The sequence below is a fragment of the Ambystoma mexicanum genome, chromosome 6q (genome assembly GCF_040938575.1).
Source record: "Ambystoma mexicanum isolate Mex_15411 chromosome 6q, UKY_AmexF1_1, whole genome shotgun sequence".
NCBI lineage: Eukaryota > Metazoa > Chordata > Amphibia > Caudata > Ambystomatidae > Ambystoma > Ambystoma mexicanum.
In genome coordinates this window covers 969,356,666-969,375,005 of record NC_090937.1, presented here as the reverse complement: position 1 = coordinate 969,375,005, position 18,340 = coordinate 969,356,666, and the positions used below count along the sequence as shown (strand labels likewise).

Below are 18,340 nucleotides of genomic sequence, written 5' to 3'. Positions count from 1 at the left end.
CCCCTTTCTCCCCTTAATAGATCTGCAGTACTTTACATTTTTCATTCTATTGCTGCTCTAAGAGTCATTTTATCGGATGACATTAAAATTGTTGATCGGGTGGAACATATTTCTAACATATGGTTTAAATCAGATGCAACATTAGATTATACTCTTAAATATGAGGCTGAGTTATACAGACATGGGTACATCTGTAACATTGTAGATATAACCCTTGCTAAACGTAGGCCCTCTAAAACCGGTCCCCCTAATCAGAATAAAAAGCAGTTTGTAACTTTGATAAAACTCAGTTTTAGATGAGTAAATATCAAATAAAAAAATTAAAAAAGCAGCTGGTCCCTCCTACTACTACTACCACTGAAACTTTGACAGGAAATGCTGCTATTTCGGTGTACACTATCCTGGTTGTAACCGTACTAATCAAGCAGTCAGTGTTTCATCTAACCAATGTTTGATTCCTCCGGTCTCTAGTGGAGATACTTTAGCCAGCAGCACCGGTTATGGGAGGTTGGATCCTTGTGATGGCTATTGCAATGGTTGCCATCTGTTTTCAAATCTCATTTCTCCTTGATGTCTCGATTTTACTAATATTCTGTGCTCCTGGAATGCAAGGGTTTTTTCTCACCTCTTTGGTGTAGATGGTCTCTGGTCACATAAGTACCTGTTCACAATCACAGTATTGCAGGAAACACAGCTAACAGAAAGAACCCACTTAGATGGTCGTACCATCTTGCAGCAATTAGCTACACAAGGCCCATTAGGGTGTCCTAAAGGCGGCCTACTGATTTTGGCTCGGCAGCCTTTGTCTCCATCTGAAGTGCCTGGTTCGTCATCGATGATTCAAGCTGTAAAAATCTCTTACACACAGACAATCTTAGTATTAATTAATGGTTATGACCCCCCTAAAGGAGTTTTCACTGACAGAAATGTATCATTAGTGAAATCTATCATAGATGCCAATACCCAGAATTTGCCTATATGGATTATGGGCGACTTCAACACTGATATTGACATTTGTGATATTGAGCCTAATAGGTCACCTGAATCTGCACCTATAAGGCAGACCATGGCTAATCAACAAGGCAAGGTATGGGCAAGCACACTGGAAGCTTATGGCTTTGTTCGGTTGAACAGTCTCTGTGTGGGGCATGCGCATAAGGGATATACACAAGTTTGTGGGAAGAGTTCTTCTACCATTTGAATTTGTTTTTGTAAATGGTGAAGGCTTATCATTGGTGCAGGATATGTCAATCTTACCTCGAGAAGAAAGTGACCATCTGCCCTTATGTGTCCTTTTTAAGCCTTTAAAGATGAGTCTTCGGCCCTGTCCCCATGATTTAAAAAGGTGACATATTTGTAAATAAAGGGGGGGGGTCACATCCATTGGAGCCCACATAACTTGGACAAAGGAAAATGTGTTTCTGACAGTCTTTTACTGTACCCTGTAATACCTTGTCATGTAATATAACAGAGTCCTTTGCATCATTGAGACTTGAATTTGGCGTTTAGTAACATAAATAACTGCCCTGTAAAAGTTGGTACACAATTAATCAGTTGGCTTGCCTATGCAGAGGACCTCCTATTGCTTTACAATACCCCAAAGGTTTGCAATCCACAATGAATGCACTTTGCGCAAAAGAATGGTCTGAAAGTAAATATTGATAAAAGCAAGATTATGGTGTTCTCTGGCAAACCTAAATTGAAACCTAAAACTACTTGGCAATTGGATGGCGCTATATTTTAATATGTAAAATCCTATAAATATCTAGGCCTATATGTTGTGGACTCTATAAAGTGGAATATACTCTGAAATACAACTAAAGCCAAATGTATGATAATGGTAAATACCATAAGTGCATTTATTGGGAAAAATGGGGGTTACTCAGCTCATACCTTCTTGCTGCTGTATACCTCGGAAATATTGTCTGTCTTGTCTTATGGTATCGAAATATGGGACCACACGAGTAGTGCAGCACTTATCAAATTTGCGGCAACAATACTGCACAGACTATTTAGAATGCCTCAAACATTATCTGTTGAATATCTATAACTTGAATTTGATTTGATTGGGATTCTGTCCGTTTTTATCTCCATAGCAGTCAAGTGTTATGCTAACTTGCGAAGTCTTAATATCATGACTATAATGGTACAATATGCTCAGGCCTATGGGTGTCTTGAAAATCATAATACGTTGGGGATTTGGGGTAAGATACTGAATCTTTACAACAAATGGGTTACTGGCTGTGAGCATCTTTCTGTATCTAGCCCTATCTATGTGACTAAACGTTGGTTAAAGCAGAAGCTATTTATCTAGAGTCATGATAATCATATTGTACAGCTATCTGCTAAGAAAAATAGTGGACCGTTTATTCAATATATAAGTGACCGCTATAGTAAGCCTAAATACATGGCTGCTTTTCCGAGCAGTGGTATCATTAGACAGTACCTACTGCTCAAATTTAATGTCTGTGATGTCTTAGAAATAAAGGCCGGTAAAAACGGAATCCCTCGATCAGAGCAGATTCTGTGGTGATGATATGATGGAATCCCTCGAACATGTAATTGCAAACTGGGTGAGTCTTGAGCCTATAAGGGCACGTTTTATTGATCTGACATGTTTCTGATCTGGCCTAAACTTATGTAAGGTGACGATTTAAATGTTATATATTTTATGGTAAAATAATGTTATTGGAAATGCAAAGAGATTTTAGATGTTTTTTGACATGGTATATTTTAGACTTTTTATGATATCTGATATGGTAATGCTATTTTGTGGATATTTATGTAGCATTTAGGTTAAATACCTTTTTTTGATGACATGTCATGTTTCTATTTGTAATGTGTAACAATGTTTTGAATACTGTTCTTTTTTGTATATACAGTGCTGTTCACCTATGAGTACAATAAATAAATAAATAATAAAGGGTGACACAATGCCGAACTTTCCCACACCTAACAAATCGATACTAAAGGAAATTGACCTAGTGACCAAAACATTTCTGTCCCTCACACTAATGTCTAAGTCTACTGTTGTGGTACGCACACCTTGAATTTATGAAACAATTTAAGCAAGTATCTAAACATACTGTGTGTTCTGTGTGCTAGGGGTGATACATACAACCCAGGTACTCTAGGCTCCTACTACAATCCAAATCCAATCAGTGTCCTTAAGTAACAGACACTCCCATCCCCTGCACACCTTTAATGCTGATGTATGATCATAATTACAAAATTATATAATCAATACAGAATTCACATGAAATCTGTATTCATTTTATAATTTTGGAAATGCGTAGATTTAATGATACAAATGAAACTAATGTTTGACTGATCATTCATCAGCATTAACGGTGTGCAGGGGACGGGAGTGTCCGTTTCTTAAGGACACTGATTTGGTTTTGTCCCTCACATTATTACATACAGCAAAAATCATACAGGGATAATTTGGCTGTTTCAATTTTGCAAAACATATCAATTAAAACAAAGAAAACAGGAATCCTTGTGGCCAGGGTTCGATCCCCTTCTCCTGTATCAATTTAGGATGTTTCAAACCAAAGTTCGACTGTAGGAGAGTCATTTTCACTAGCTAAGTTCTACTCCAAGTAGAAAACAAACACAGTTCTTTTCATCCAGTATGTCTTCACTTGGCAAAGTGACTATATCGGTTTCAAAATGCTTTCTCACTTTTAAGACAATTGTTAAAGTTTTCAATTGTTAAAGTTTTCACAACCTCTGTTTGGCAAACCAAAATGACTCTTTCTTCATATATCAGATCGAAATGCCAATGCAAAATGTTCTTTTCTCAAATAGACCAATCACCTTCTAGCACATTGAATTTCTTCTTCATAAAATATACCCTAGCTAGGATGGATTATACAAAAGTTCATCAAATCACTGTAGTGGAATTGCCACCTCTTTTCTACCACAACCTTCACAACCTTCTACCACAGTCACAGTACTTCAAATCATCTTCATCCTGGTCTACTAGCCTTCCAGGACTAACCACTGTTTGTCCTTTTCCTGGTGTACTTGCCTGCCAGGATAAAGCTCCTACTACTAGAACTTGTATTCTGTGGTGAGGATTGCTCCAGACTTTCCACACTTAACTCTTTCCCAATTCTGCTGCCAAAAGGACAATGATTCTCACATTGATCTGTTTGCCATAGGCAATGCAGGTTACAGTTCCATCCCCCTTGATCCTGTCTACAAGGAGGGGTTTTCTGCACACAACCTTTTGGCTGGCTGTTAGCAATGTAGTTTACAACTTTCTTCCACAGGGTATCTGGGACTGTTACATTCAAAAGGGCTTGCTGTCACTCTCAGCTTTCTTTGACTTTGACAATGTAGATTATAATGTCCCTTGGTTAGATATCCCCCTTTTGGAAAACTGTATTCACTTGGTTTGATTATTGCCCCCTTTTGTCTTTGGCAATACGGGTTACAATATTCTCCTGTCCAACATATCTCTATCTTGTCTGGTTGCATTCACTCAGTTTAATTATGGCCTCCTCTGGGCTTTGGCAATGCAGGTCAGAATGTTCTCTTCTTCGATGTATCCCTTTTTGGAGATTAAATTCATTGTGCTCAATTATTGCGCTCTCTTGGCTTTGGAAATGTAGGCTACAATGTTCTCCTGTTTAACATCTCGCAACGGGGTAGTTGCGCCCAGTTAGCTTTAGTTTTAAGGTTCGATATTCAAATAGTGCACTTTTGCACAGCGGTCTATTTCGGAGCGCCCCACGGTCACCTCTCTTAGGCCAACTCAACGATGTGTCCTGGCGTCTCCATCAGACTCTCTGCTTCTGCTTCACAGACCCTGACGTTTGACAGCTCCAATCAGCCTGCTTCTGCTCACGCTGTCTGTCAGTGGAGCACCCGCTGCTCCACACGCACTCTGGTGTATACTTGTTACTCTTTATCTTTTTACTCTCTGGAAAAATCCCCACATGCGAACTCGTCTGTAAAAACAATACAACAAGGCCTACCTTGTCTTCGTCCAAACATGAAGAAAGGATAGATCTACCTGGAACCTGCTTCCGACCCTTTCTAACTCAGGTATCGAAAGGAGACTCCCGGGAAACCCTTGTGGGGGAGAAAACCCGGCTGCTGGTAGAGAGCGTTGGGTGCAAAGCTGGTTGCAAACTCTCAAAGATCTTGCGGGATGAAGTCTTCTAATGGTAAGTAAGTCGTTGTCTATGAAGTATCAGGCTCAGTAGAGATCTGGGAATAAACGTATAGAAGTTAGCGAAGGTAATGGTGTCGGACTTCCTATGAGGGTTGGATGAGAATGATAATACCTGCAAGTGGTAGGGACTGGGTGTCGGCAGAGGATTTCCGATCGCTGTTTGTAAGAGTGTGTGCCTTTAAAGATGGATCCCAGACGGGGTTCCGATAAGGAGCAGGACGGTAAGCTGAAAAACTGGGTTTCTTTGGGAGGAATAAGGAAAGAGTAATTTAGAAAGGTCTGAACTATATATCTGATAACCAGGTGTAAAGCGGAAAGAAGCTTACATGAGTGAAGGCTGAGACACACCGGTGGTCGAATGGAGTCGATAATGCAAGCGTGGTTGACAGAGGAGGAGGGGCTTCTGAAGCGAAGCCTCTGATAGCAGTAGCAACGCGTTGTTGTTCAGGAGCCGTGGATTCTTGTAGTGTTTCCGGGATGGGAGGCGGAGCTTCGCTTCCGTCTCCCGTCCTGACAACTAGACCATTGACACCGAGTATAGGCGCCATGTTGGAGGAACACAGCCGCAACTTTGGTTAAAGCCGCCAGCGGTTCCATAATAGACCGCGTCGGAGACCCATCGTAACAATACTTCACACTGGAGCAAGATGCAGGACACAGAGCGCTTCTCCCTCCTTTAGGACAGCTAGCCTCCACATTGTTTCCCGCTGCACATCATCTGCATCTGGCTGGATCTCCAACCTCTGCCAAGTTCTCTGCACAGCATTACGCTACTGGCAATGTGGTGGCTCCAACCTCTGCCTTCTCCTGCTGCTTCTGCTGCTCCTTCTTAATGGCCCACTCCTGAAAGGCCTTTAAATGTTTAGGGACCCACTCAGGTGTGGGTCATTATAAAAACTAGACCGCACATTAGAGTTGTGCAACTCTAGAAGCCTCTTCCTCGTCTCAGTACTAAGAGCATTATGGGACTTGGAGTCCACAATGTTCTTTTTTTTTATACAGCTTAAAGAAATCCACTTTTCTTTTTTTTTTTTTATTTTTTTATTTCGTTTAGTTTATACAAACTTTTTGAAACATGAAAGGTAAGAGAAGAGAAAAGAAAAAGAAAAAGAAAAGTTTTCATATTACAATATTTATAAGTACACATTTTCTTTCAAATTATTAGTTCTACTTCCGGTCTTAAAAATTCATACAATTACATGAATTCCACATATGCAATCATTTTCTCAAAAAGAGCAAGAAAAAAGAGCAGTAATATAAAAAGGTCAGTAATATACAAAAACATAAAAAGCACAACAATTCACCAAGGTCCAGTAAGGCAGTCATGCTCTCTCCGTCACATATCCTGTTCCAGTAAATTATGTGATGTTATTAAATGATTAGGTAAGGATAAAACATTATAAAACAAGGTAAAATGTATTAGGTTATTGCAGAACAATCAACATACAGACATTCGGGAAAATCTATGCAGGCAAACTGCAATCATTTACAATGGTTCAGACAACTGTTAAACTGACATGAAAAAGTTCATGGTAGCTATTCTTATGCCAGTATTATTTGTGGTTAGTAAAATTTGCCATGCTTCATCAGAGTTAGTTTGACAAAAATAAATGCGTTGCCTGCGAAAGAATCTGATTCTCTGAGAAGTTAGTGCCGGGCACATGGTTAGCAAATGTTTCAAGGATTCTATATATTTTGTCTTTTGGAAGTATCTACAAAAGTTAGCTTCACTTTGGATAATAGCACGACTAGCTGAAACTTCTCTGGTAGGCCAGAGATTCAAACGAAATTGCAAGATTGCTAACCTGTACATTGAGGATGGGCATTTGAAGAGATAAGGCTCCACAGTGCGTAGGCGCTTATCCGGAAATGGATTGTTCTTAAAATCTTTGTATTGTTTACATAACCTTTGTGTATTTATCCAATCAGCCAGGTATAATTTATCTTTGGCTCTATCAGGGTTTAGTATTAGTAAATCAATAGAAATGTCAGCATATATAAGGATCTTAAATATCTGCTCTCTTTTTTTGATGGGAAAAGTATGGGTTAAGGCGAGCATATAACTCGATATGATTTTTAACGAGGTAGCAGAATTAAGTCCCAGTAGACACTTTCTAAAGAAGGCACACAACTGCCACTGATGCTTGCAGTGTAAAGATGTTAGGCCTAACTCATATCTAATTAAAGAGTTAAGTACGCATGTGGGTAGATGTAATAACTGCCTCCAATATTTGCCTCAAATTTGGTCAGGATTGAGTATACCACAGCTTCTATTGTTTCCAAACCATAAAGCAATATAGGTGTAGTTTTCTGCAGATAATATGTGATTGCTGCTTTTGTTGAGAATTTGCCATATTTCGATAGTATAACTTTAGTTTGTGAAAGTGAACTTTTCAGTTTGGTGGCCAGAGTTGTTAAATGGGATTTATTATTTAGCTGAGAATCAATGATCATGCCTAAATATGTATATTGTGTGGTTACTTCTAGGCACATATGGTTTATAGTCGAAGTGGGTTTGCTCCATACTGTATGTTTCTTTACACATGCCAGTATATTAGTTTTCTGCATGTTTATTGTGAGTTCATTAGATTCAATGTAAACAGCTAATGCGTTCAAAAGATTTTGTAAGCCCATTAGAGTCTTAGATATTAAAACTAAATCATCGGCGTATAGTAATGCGGACACCACATCTAGGCCAGGTTTTGGTGATATTAGTAAAAGCATGGCTAATGTCATGGATGAAAAAATTAAATATGGCTGATGCAAGTATACATCCTTGTTTGAGGCCTCTAGTTGTTCCAATGGGGGCAGAAAGTAAACCTTTGGTAGTTAGTTTAACCTGAATCGATGTATTTGAGTGGAGAGCACCTATGATTTCGATTAGAGTACGAGGTCACTTTTTTTTGTGCAGTTTATCTGACGGGATGCGTCTGGATACTGAATCGAATGCCGCGTGGAAATCTACAAAGGCGAAATATAATGGCTGTCTATCTATTTGATGGCATTGAGGATGGTAAGATTAATAGTCGTTCCTAAACCAGCGACGAATCGTGTCTGATAGGGATCTCTTTGACGTAGTGCTAATGTCCACTCATTGAATCGATGTAGGACTAAAGCATGCAAACATTTTTCCCGGTGCATCCAAGAGCGCTATGAGTCTATAATTGGACGCCATAGAGCGGTCCTCCTTTTTAAAAATGGGGACAATAATCGACTGTTTCCATGACATTGGAATTATGCGGGTATTAATAACTTCATTAAAGATATTGTTTAAGAGCTTTGCCCAGATTTTAGGATGGGTCTTGAGCATGAAATTGCTCAACCCATCGGGACCTGGGGTTCTTAGTTAAAAACATTCAATCCACTTTGAGTAGGGCATTTACATGATGCTTATTTAGGGAAAGGTTTTAAAGGAAATATGGGTTTTCTCGTGGGTCCATAATTCGATCACCATGGAGAATCATTATTACTAAAAGTAGTAGCATTAACTCCCTGACTCTTATATACATAATTTCCATATTTACAGAGAAGGTTCCTATACTTGGTACCTTGGGTAAGTCTGGGAGGGGAGGCGCTACAGTGACAACATGACATTAAATATTCAGGCATTAGTAAAACCTCATCCTCAGAAGATGATGAATACCACATCTCTCCTGACGCAGTCACCACATTCCCTTGCCAGCCTTCTCCTCCCGTGTGATCCACCCCATGATACCACCACCAGGGTTAGGATCAGGTAACGTCTGCCTTTCGCTGGTCACACGGGAGGAGCCTTTAGGCTGGGATTCTGTGATGGCTGTGCAGTATTCAATGCATCTCTCGGTCTACATTCCACAGTTTGACACTCTTTGCAACTCTACTTATAAAATCTCTCCTTACACATGATTGTGGTTCTCTCTTTTTCCCTTTATTCATTAACTCCCTTTTCCCACACGCCAGCCACTGCATTCTTCCCATTATGCAAAAACCATTGTGTATGCGCACCCCTTCTCTACTGAACCCTCTTGACATGCTATTTTTCATCCCTCTGTCACAAATGTCCTCCTGTACTCACACCTTACTTTCCTCACTTTACATAACCCTACTTTTCTCGCTCTACTCACTGTCATATTCCTTTGCTCTCCCCCTCCGTCTATCAATTTACTTCTCTTTTCATTACTTTGTGTCACTTGTTCCTTTCGCTCTGCACACATAATTATGCTTTACATACTTCTGTTTGCTTTCACTCTATATCTGTACTCTTCCACCATACTAGTATTCACGTCCTATTGATAATACCTTTTTTTTTCTCAACCTTATTTTGTACCTGTACCTCTTCTTGCTCAATTTCAAAGCCACTTTCCTTCCATCCACTGTTCCCTTTCAACCGCCCCACCCAATCCTCCTTACCTAGTCTGACTTACATTCACCCACTGCTTTAATCCATCCCCCATTTCTATTTATAATACTGATCAACCCCATCTCACTCTCTACAGTTACTCTACTTTTTAACTCTACATTAAACCAGCTTTCCATTTTTTTCACTCACTTCTATATTTGCATTCTGACTATTTTGTTCCAATTAAATTCTTCCATTGTTGGCCACTTCACACCTACCTTATTCACCTAGACGTAGTACAAATATGTCTGTTCATCAGTAATAGCCTATTTGACCTAAAACATTTGACCTTTTGACCAAATTGACCTTTACTGAGTGGTCCAAATTGACCGTTTTGTTTTAGGTCAAATAGGTTAATACCTACTTACATGAACATGAGGTTACATGAACATGAGGTGCGGGGATTGTGGGGGTGTATCCCTCTCCACATGTTCATGTAAGTAGGTCAAGAGGGGATTCCAGGGATGTCCCCTGCATCCTTAAGAATGGAGGTCAATTTGTCAAAAGGTTAAATGTTTTTAGGTCAAATTGCCGAGGGCAATTTGTAAAAGGTCAAGCATACCCAAACCCTTTAATCCCAGTGAACAGACGTATTTTTACTATGCATATGTTTCGTGTAAATAGTGTGCAAACCCTAACTTGCACTCGTTTTTTCAGCAGTCAAAGCTATTTACTATATATAGTGTGTCAAGGCAGACTAAGGATTCAGACACATTGTCATAATGCTCAAGGGTGTTTTTTCACTTTTTTACAGTTAGACAGACCTCCTGACCAGCTTAAAAGAAAATGATAAACAAAAAAATAATAGAACTTTCCCTACAATAAAGAGGTCTATTTCCTATTCTAGACCCAAAGGTTCAAAGAACGTGTTCTATTGTCAGTCTTCAAGGTTTTCTTTCCACTATTTCGATTCCTTTTTGTCTCTTTCAGTGTTTCCTCTGAGGTTGTATCTTGGTATTCTTTGTGGTTGTTTCCACTCTGGGACATTTTCTCTCATGTTCTCCCCTCCTGGGATTCTAGCAGGCAACTAGTCTCCTTTCTAGGCATGCTCTTCCTCTTTTTGTCTGAGTTTCCCCTCTTCAGCATCCACTCTCTATCTGTAGCCTCCAGGAGCTTCAGGGATGCTTACCCAGGCTGTGACAGACTGGAACTGAGGAAGCTGCCTTTTATACTTTGCCTTTCCCCTTCCTGCTGCCTTCTGAATGGTTTGGGCAAAGTGTTCCCTCCCTAGTCCTCCATTGTATATCTGAGTTCCCATTGGCTAGTTCACATTTCTATTAGATTAATGACAGTGTTTTACTTCTTTTCTTTCTTATTTTCTCACTGTTGCCCCATTTTTTATCTATTTCCCTGTTCCATTGCTTGGGAATGTTTATTTAAAGAGCAAAACATGTTTTCTCCATATGGCGTTGGGGTGGGCGGGAGATTTGAACCCAGTCCCATTGAGCTGCAAGGAAGGCTAGTGCCTTTGCTCAGCAGCTGAGTCACACCTGCCCCTCTCCACTGAGAAACTGTGGCCAGTAAAACTCCTCTGCCTGCTGCAGAGTTCCCATGCCACTGTAAGTACCACTCCCCTCTGCCCGGTCATCACCGATCATCGGCAGCCTCTTCATTCCTCTCCTACTGGCACTGCTGGTCCACGGCGGTGCCCCCTCTCATCACATTGGCGTCCTGCACTGATCCACCGCCTGCGCATCCTGTTTTAGGGGCAACAGGTGGGTTTCCTGCGTTGAGTCGCCGTGCTGGCTCATCACAAGAGTTCAATATTCTTGGTCAAATTACAGTGTGTTTTGAGATGGTGAATATTCTTACCAGTCAGTAGAAGTGCATACTTGCGCTGGATCTGAAGATGCCTCTATGAACCAGGTGACCGGCTGATAGATACCAAAGATATGGTGTGTACGCAAAATATATCAAACTAATCGGGTAAAGAATGGGGATAGGCCGATCCATCGCTACACAGTTCACAGTGTAGTGTGCACCAATAAGGTTTTTGTTTTTAGACTTTTAGAATGCTGTTAAAAGTATCAGATTGAGATGGGACAGCTATTGTTATTTCTTTTTAATGACATGGGCTTGGTCTACATGAGATGTAGGTCTGATAGTAAGGTGGGGGATCTGTGTAGTTGTAATATTCCAATACCTGCACACATAAAATATAATTGTAGGAGCCAACTGACTGAACAATGGTGACTGCCACCCATGGCTTGCTTACAGCACATACCTAAGTAATGACTACATCAAGTAAATGTTTGCCAAGCAACATATGTCTTACCACGGGTACTGCACATGTTATGCATCAATTATGCTGCGCCACAGTGACTTGCACATTACATGATGTCACAAAGTACAAGCGGGATGATAGAACATGCAACCTAGTTCAGCATGTAAGCATTATAAAAGCAAATGTTCTGCTTGTACACAAATACAAATTGTGACAAAAATGTAAACAAAAATTGTGATCTGGCGAGGGACATATGCCAAAAGGAATAGTAACACTGGACCAGCCTATCAAATATGCAAAAAGCAGTTTTCTGGCAATTTTTCACCCATCCACAGCAAAATGCATTATCCGTGGCATCAGCTAGTAAGGGAAAACTAACACCATAAATATATGCACTACTACTTAATACTGCAATTCTCTAACCATTTACGTGTCACGTGCGGGTGGGCCGTGTCAAAAATGCACCTTCCTGGTACTATTTATATTTTCTGTACAGTATGGGACTAAAAAGTCGGAAAATCACCTGGGTTAAGATATTACCACTCTATTTCAGGAGATCGGATAATAATACTGCCAGCGGTTATAGTGTATTACAAGCATTGCAAAAGACCCCGGTCATCATGAGGCAGGATGTGTATTTTAATAGTCACAGCGTTACTGGTGAATAAGTAGATTTTAGAAGTTCAGTTCTATGTTGGTTGTGTTGCCGAATATGGTGTTAAGACATGGCATGTTTGTGCGCATAAATGCATAAGGAGAATGCATTGCGAGTGTGGTGTACACAATGCAATTAGGTTGCTTGCATGATGTACATAGCTATATGATTTCCTCTTTAATTGCTAATCTAGCTTTTTTTTCCTTTTCGTTGCAGGGTGTTGATGATGGAAAGCAGATGACAAGAGAAAAAAAGCTATCCAACTGATCCCGTAGTCTATACAGTTTAAACATTGGTGTGTTTATTTATTGTTTAAGATAGTTGTGTGTGAATACTATCATTGTATGCGTTTCTAGCAAATGTAATTTATGTTTATAATAGTATCTCATTGAGTAATCATGTTGTTTTATACAGTCAACTTCCACATGTGTTTTTATGAGTTTCATATTTATGTATGTAGCAAAATCGTTTTTTGCATATTTCTCCCTATTGTTTGACGTTTTATTAATCCATGTTACTCATAGGATATGGAATGACTTAGTCAAATCATGTGCCATGTTTCTGAGGTGCAGTCAACCAAATGAAGAGATCATGTTTTGGGTGTTGTGAAGGCCATGCTGCATGTGTGACAGTCTCATAATTCTTCTTTTGTGTTGTATGTGACACTTCATCAGTGGCCACTGCTTGGCACCTTAGGTGTGTCACTTCGTTTTGCCAACTGCTTGCAAGGTAATGTCTTTCTCAGTTAGATCACTGACATTTAACGACAGCCGTGCTGTTGCCTAGAATTTAAATTTCCCTAAGCAGCACACTGAGGTTCAGGACTGATTCCATTGCACACATTCATTTTTGATGTTGCTGATGAGCACTGATAGAGAACATGTGCACTAAGTATGCATCGTGCCTGGTTTTCAGATGACCTGTTCATATATATTTGTCACTAACCCAATTACACATTTAGCCAAACATTATTTAACCAAAGCAAAGCAAGCTATATTGAATACATTTCGGTTTCAATCAGCAAGTGTGCAGACATTTTAGGGGTCATCAATACGGTGGATTCTAGTTCTGGAGTGCACAGCGATATGCGTGCTTTAAGGTGCTGGCATAGAAGACACAATATTAACAAGAAACATGGAGAGTAGCTATAATTATGTTCAGAACTTATTCTAGTAAGCCAGGAGAAGAAAATTGTAGGCAGCACCAGAGTTCTATTTGCTACACAGCTACTTCATGTATGAAAAAAGTTATACTCAGAGAAACGAGTAATGCATTTGGTTTTGACGCCTGTTTTGAAAAAGTAATGTGTCTTACTTTGCTGTTATTATTTATTTATTTATTGGAAAGTTATGAGGAGCTTATACAACAAAACAGTGTTTCAAAGCACCACAAGGCACAAGGGAAAGGAGCAAGGCAGTAAATAAACAATGAAATTGACAATGATTAAATAGAAAAAGAACAGCGTCCTACTAGGCCTTGTGACATTCGGAGCGTGCAAGTGCAGTGAAAAGAAAGGTTTTTAAAAAAAGGGTGCGGTAAGTGCTATCAGGGTCCCTTAGGGGGAAGAAGTGCCAGAGGTGCCCATTGGGGAGGCAACAGGTAAGTGCATGGGTGGATACATCCCAGGTGAAGGAGGTCTACTGCCCAACATGTAAGTGCAGGGCAGAGGGCAACTACCCGGCAGGTGAGTGAGGGCCCAGAGGGCAGTGCAGGGGGATGCTGGGGACAATTGGGCAGAAAGGCCAAGCCCCTATTGAACTCTTGAGGAACCAGGCCACCAATCTCAGCGAGAGAGGTGGATGGTTAGCACGAGAGGGGGAGAAGTAAGGAGGAGGAGAAAAAGAAGAGAAAGGTCTTGCGTTGTTTGCAGAATTTAAGGTGGTCGGTTCAAGAAGGAAAGAGAGAGGGAGACTGTTCCATAGGAGGGAGCCAGCTGAGAGAGATCTGCCCCCAGCTCTCTGCTTAGAGAAACGTTTGATGAGCAGAGAGTTGGAGCAAGAAGATCGAAGGGATTCAAAGGAGAGTATTAGTAAGAGAGAGCTGCAGATAGCGTGGTCCCAGGCCCCAGACAGCCTTGGGGATGATGCAAAGGGTTTTGAATTTGATCCTTGCAGTAACCAGGAGCCAGTGGAGAGATTGTAGACCTGGAGAGATACAGTCTCAGGGCTTGATGCCAAGGACAAGTCTTGCAGCCCTATTCTGGATTAGTTGAAGAGGACTGAGCGAAAAAAGAGGCAGTTTGAGGAAGAGGTTATAACTGTGGTCTAGGCTGGAGAGGACCAGAGCTCTAGAGACATTGGTCCTCATTAGGACCCAGGCGCTAAGTGGTTAACGGCGCCGTAAAAGGCTGCAGCGCCATTAACCACTTAGCGCCTTACTACCAGGTCCCTTTGCAGGACCCGACCTGAACAGCTGGTCTGGACCAGCCGTTAAAGTAGGGACCCGCAAAGGGACCTCGCAGGCAATTACGGTACCGCAATTTGCGGTACCGTAATTGCCGCCTTCCCCATTCCCATTGAGCCCTATGGGGCAAAAATGGGAATGGGGAAGGGCCATGGGGAAATGGGGAAATACCGCCCCGCCAACCTTGGAATGGGGCGGTATTTCCCCATTTCCCCATGGCGGACTCGTTACAACACCGGCACCAACCATGGTGCTAATAGCGCCATGGTTTAGCGCCGGTGTTGTAATGAGGGCCATTGTGCTTCTGGGGGAAGGTGTGGAAAGGGAGAATGCCTCTAAGGAGGTGAAGTTGAAAGTGGGCCTTCTTGGCAATGTCCAAAATGTGAGAAGTCAAGGAGACAGAGGAGTCAAAGATGACCCCAAGTTTTCTGGCTTCAGTGGAAGGAGAGGGAGGTGAGCCCATTGATGGAGGCCAGAGTGCAAGAAGGAAACGGGGAGTAGTTGTCCCGATAGGAATTACTGGCATCATTGCAGGTGCACTAAGACTGAATAGCAAACAGCCAGTCAAGTATGATAGAGGAGCAGGAGGAGGACAAAGAGGGGAGCTTGAAGAAGAGTTGAGTGTCATCTGCGTAACACTGGAAATGAGAGAAGGCAGAGATCAGTTGAGCAAGAGGTGCAAGGTAGATGTTGAAAATCCAAGGCAAGAGGAGAGAGCCCTGGGGAACACCACATGTAGAGAGAGTGGTGGAGGAGGAGAAGGAGCCCAGGAGCACCTGGGAAGAACAATCAGTGAGGAAGGAGGTAAACCAATCCAGTGCCCGGTCTGAGATACCGAGAGTATCTTGGACAGCATTATTAGAATGGTTGAGCATCTCAAAGGCGAAAGAGAGGTCAAGGAGAATGAGAACAGCAGGAGAGTTAGAGTCAATATTTGCAAGCAGTTCTTCACAGGTGTTCAGAAGAGCAGTTTCCATGCCTCTGGATGCCTCTGGATGCACTGAATACATATTGATGGTTATGTAAACAACCAACACGCTCAGTGTGTTGGGTCGATTGGGGGGAGATCAATTTCTCCAGGATTTTCCCAAGGAAGGGTTTAGTAGAGATAGGGCGGTAGTTGGCCGGACACGAGGGGATGCACAAGGGAGTGCTTGAGAGAAGAAGGGAAAGAGCCAGATGCTAAGGAGTGATTGCAGAAGTCAGCAAGAGCCGGAGCGAGGGAGGAGATGTTGTCCTTATTGGTTCTGGAGGAACAGGGAGACACCTGTTTGGATGAGACCTTCATAGAACAGACTACTCTAGAGAACTCAGCCATTATGATAGGTGAGAAGGATGAGAGAGGGTGTGGGGGTGGAAGAGAGGTGCAGGGAAGCAGGGGGCAAGGGGAGGAATTGAGTAAGGGGGAAGAAGAGAGAGGTCAGAATGTCCTGAGCTTTAGAGGTGAAATGGGCAGCTAGTGCAATTCAGAGGGCCTGAGAAGGAAGAGGTGGGGTGGAGACTGCAGATGGATTAGCTAGTTCCTTGCAGATTTGGAAGAGTTTAGCCGTGTTGTTAGAGGCTACAGAGATACAGGCCTGGATATGGGCCCTCTTCTTGGAGTCAATAGAGAGACAGTATTGCCTTTGGAGTAGGCTACAGGCCAGCTTGTCAGAGGATGAGCCAGAAGTCTGCCACTTTCGTTCAGCAACTTTGCACTTGCGTTTCAGAGCGGCTAGATCAGAGTCGTATCAGCAGTTAGGCTTGGAGGCAGGCTTCAGGCAGATCCTCATGACAGGGACAAGAATGTTAATCAATACTGTACTGGGAAATTATTGTAACTTGATGGAACCTGATGGGACTTGATGTTGCCACCATCTATGTGCAGGATTCTAAAATGAACAGACAAGTTTAGTGTACACCGTAATACTGAAACACAATGTCTATGACTTTTCCTTACCCGAGCTTGTGTAGTGGAGATCTCTGCCTTCAGAATGTCCGGATCATATTTAGTGCTTGATGAGGACCCTGAGAACACTAAAAACAGAAATAGGAGAAAGAACATCAGAAACAAATATTTGGAGGATCACTTTGCAACATCTACTAAAGCATCAAGTTCTTATAGTGTAGTAGATGGACAGGAGTTAAAAGGTCAGCACTCCCCCTGATTAACCACGGGAGAGCTATCAAACATTGCCAACGCTAATGCTAAACTCACAAAAAAAAATTGAGTTGAGAAAATGTTCAATGCAAACAGTGTCTCTCTGTGCAACCATGTTGAATACATTACCCATAACGTGTATTGTAAAATTCAGTGTGAAAATGACAGTTTACTGAATATTACCTATAATGCTGATTGAATTAATTGTCTTGATAAGTGCTACATTACCAACCTCTGATTAAGTAAAATTACACCATGGAATTGTTTTCTCTTGGCATGTCATGTGAAAATTGTCAAATCAAGCCAGAGACGGCTCAGTTCCAAACACAGGAGGTCCAGAGGTCAGCCATTTAAGTGAAACATGAGCCACCATTAATCAGTAACCAATCTATTTGTTGAGCAAAACTTACAACGCTGTGGGCATTCAGAGCACATGTTACATCTTATAAATACAAGAAATGAAGGACCATGTAGGGGCAGACCAGTGTGGGGTTGGGGGGAATTCTAACTTCTCAGGCTCTATGAAAGTCAACAATATGTGGAAAAGAGAAAATAGAGTCAAAGGCTACCCTGACCTAGGGCGTGACATAGGGTCACAAAAATGCAGCAGAGCTAGGTAGATACTAGCTCGAAGGACAAAACACCTATAGATGCAAAGCAATTATCAAGGCATAAAGTTGATAATATGACCGTATTGTGATCGTAAGCAATACATGTAACAATCTATCACTCTGCCTACTAACCCACAAATGTGCAGATTACAATGTGCTCAATGATGCATACTCTCAGTGCCACGGCACTCTTTGTAAATATGTCCTTTTTGTGTTAATGTAAATAAAACGTTTTGCCTTGATAATTGCTTTGCATCTATAGGTGTTTTGTCCTTCGAGCTAGTATCTACCTAGCTCCGCTGCATTTTTGTGACCCTACGTCAGGGTAGCCTTTGACTCTATTTTCTCTCTTCCATTGTACTCACCCTCTAGAGTCAGGCCCCCTTAAAAAAAAAAGAGGGTATCGCCCACTTATCTCTCACAGTCAACAATATGTTACAGGAATCGTAGCGATAAAAACCTGATTTAGGGACCCAAAAATAGTTATGGTGCTCTGGGTGATTAATATATATTGGAACCCTACTATCTCACCCCTTATCCCCTTTCTTTCTGCCACAAGTTTTAACCCAGTTTAACCCAGTTAAGAATCCTACATGGAGCAGGTAGCATCATCCTCATAGGAGAATTAAACGTCCTGTGCATTAGACCCCGAATAAATGAGACCAACTGGAAGGATCCTACGACTAATGGCCATCAGTGGCTGCCATTCTTAAAAGAATGGAATCTTCTTATGGTCAACAGTAA

General features: G+C 41.5%; 1 protein-coding gene across 1 annotated transcript in view; it reads right to left on the bottom strand.

Annotated features, from left to right (window-relative positions):
* WWC2 (WW and C2 domain containing 2) overlaps positions 1-18,340 on the bottom strand; it is a 2,565,136-nt gene that overhangs the window by 1,497,774 nt on the left and 1,049,022 nt on the right. The window contains exon 4 of the mRNA XM_069631472.1: positions 16,785-16,861. Coding sequence (XP_069487573.1) covers positions 16,785-16,861 — 77 coding nt within the window. The remainder of the gene's footprint in view (positions 1-16,784; positions 16,862-18,340) is intronic.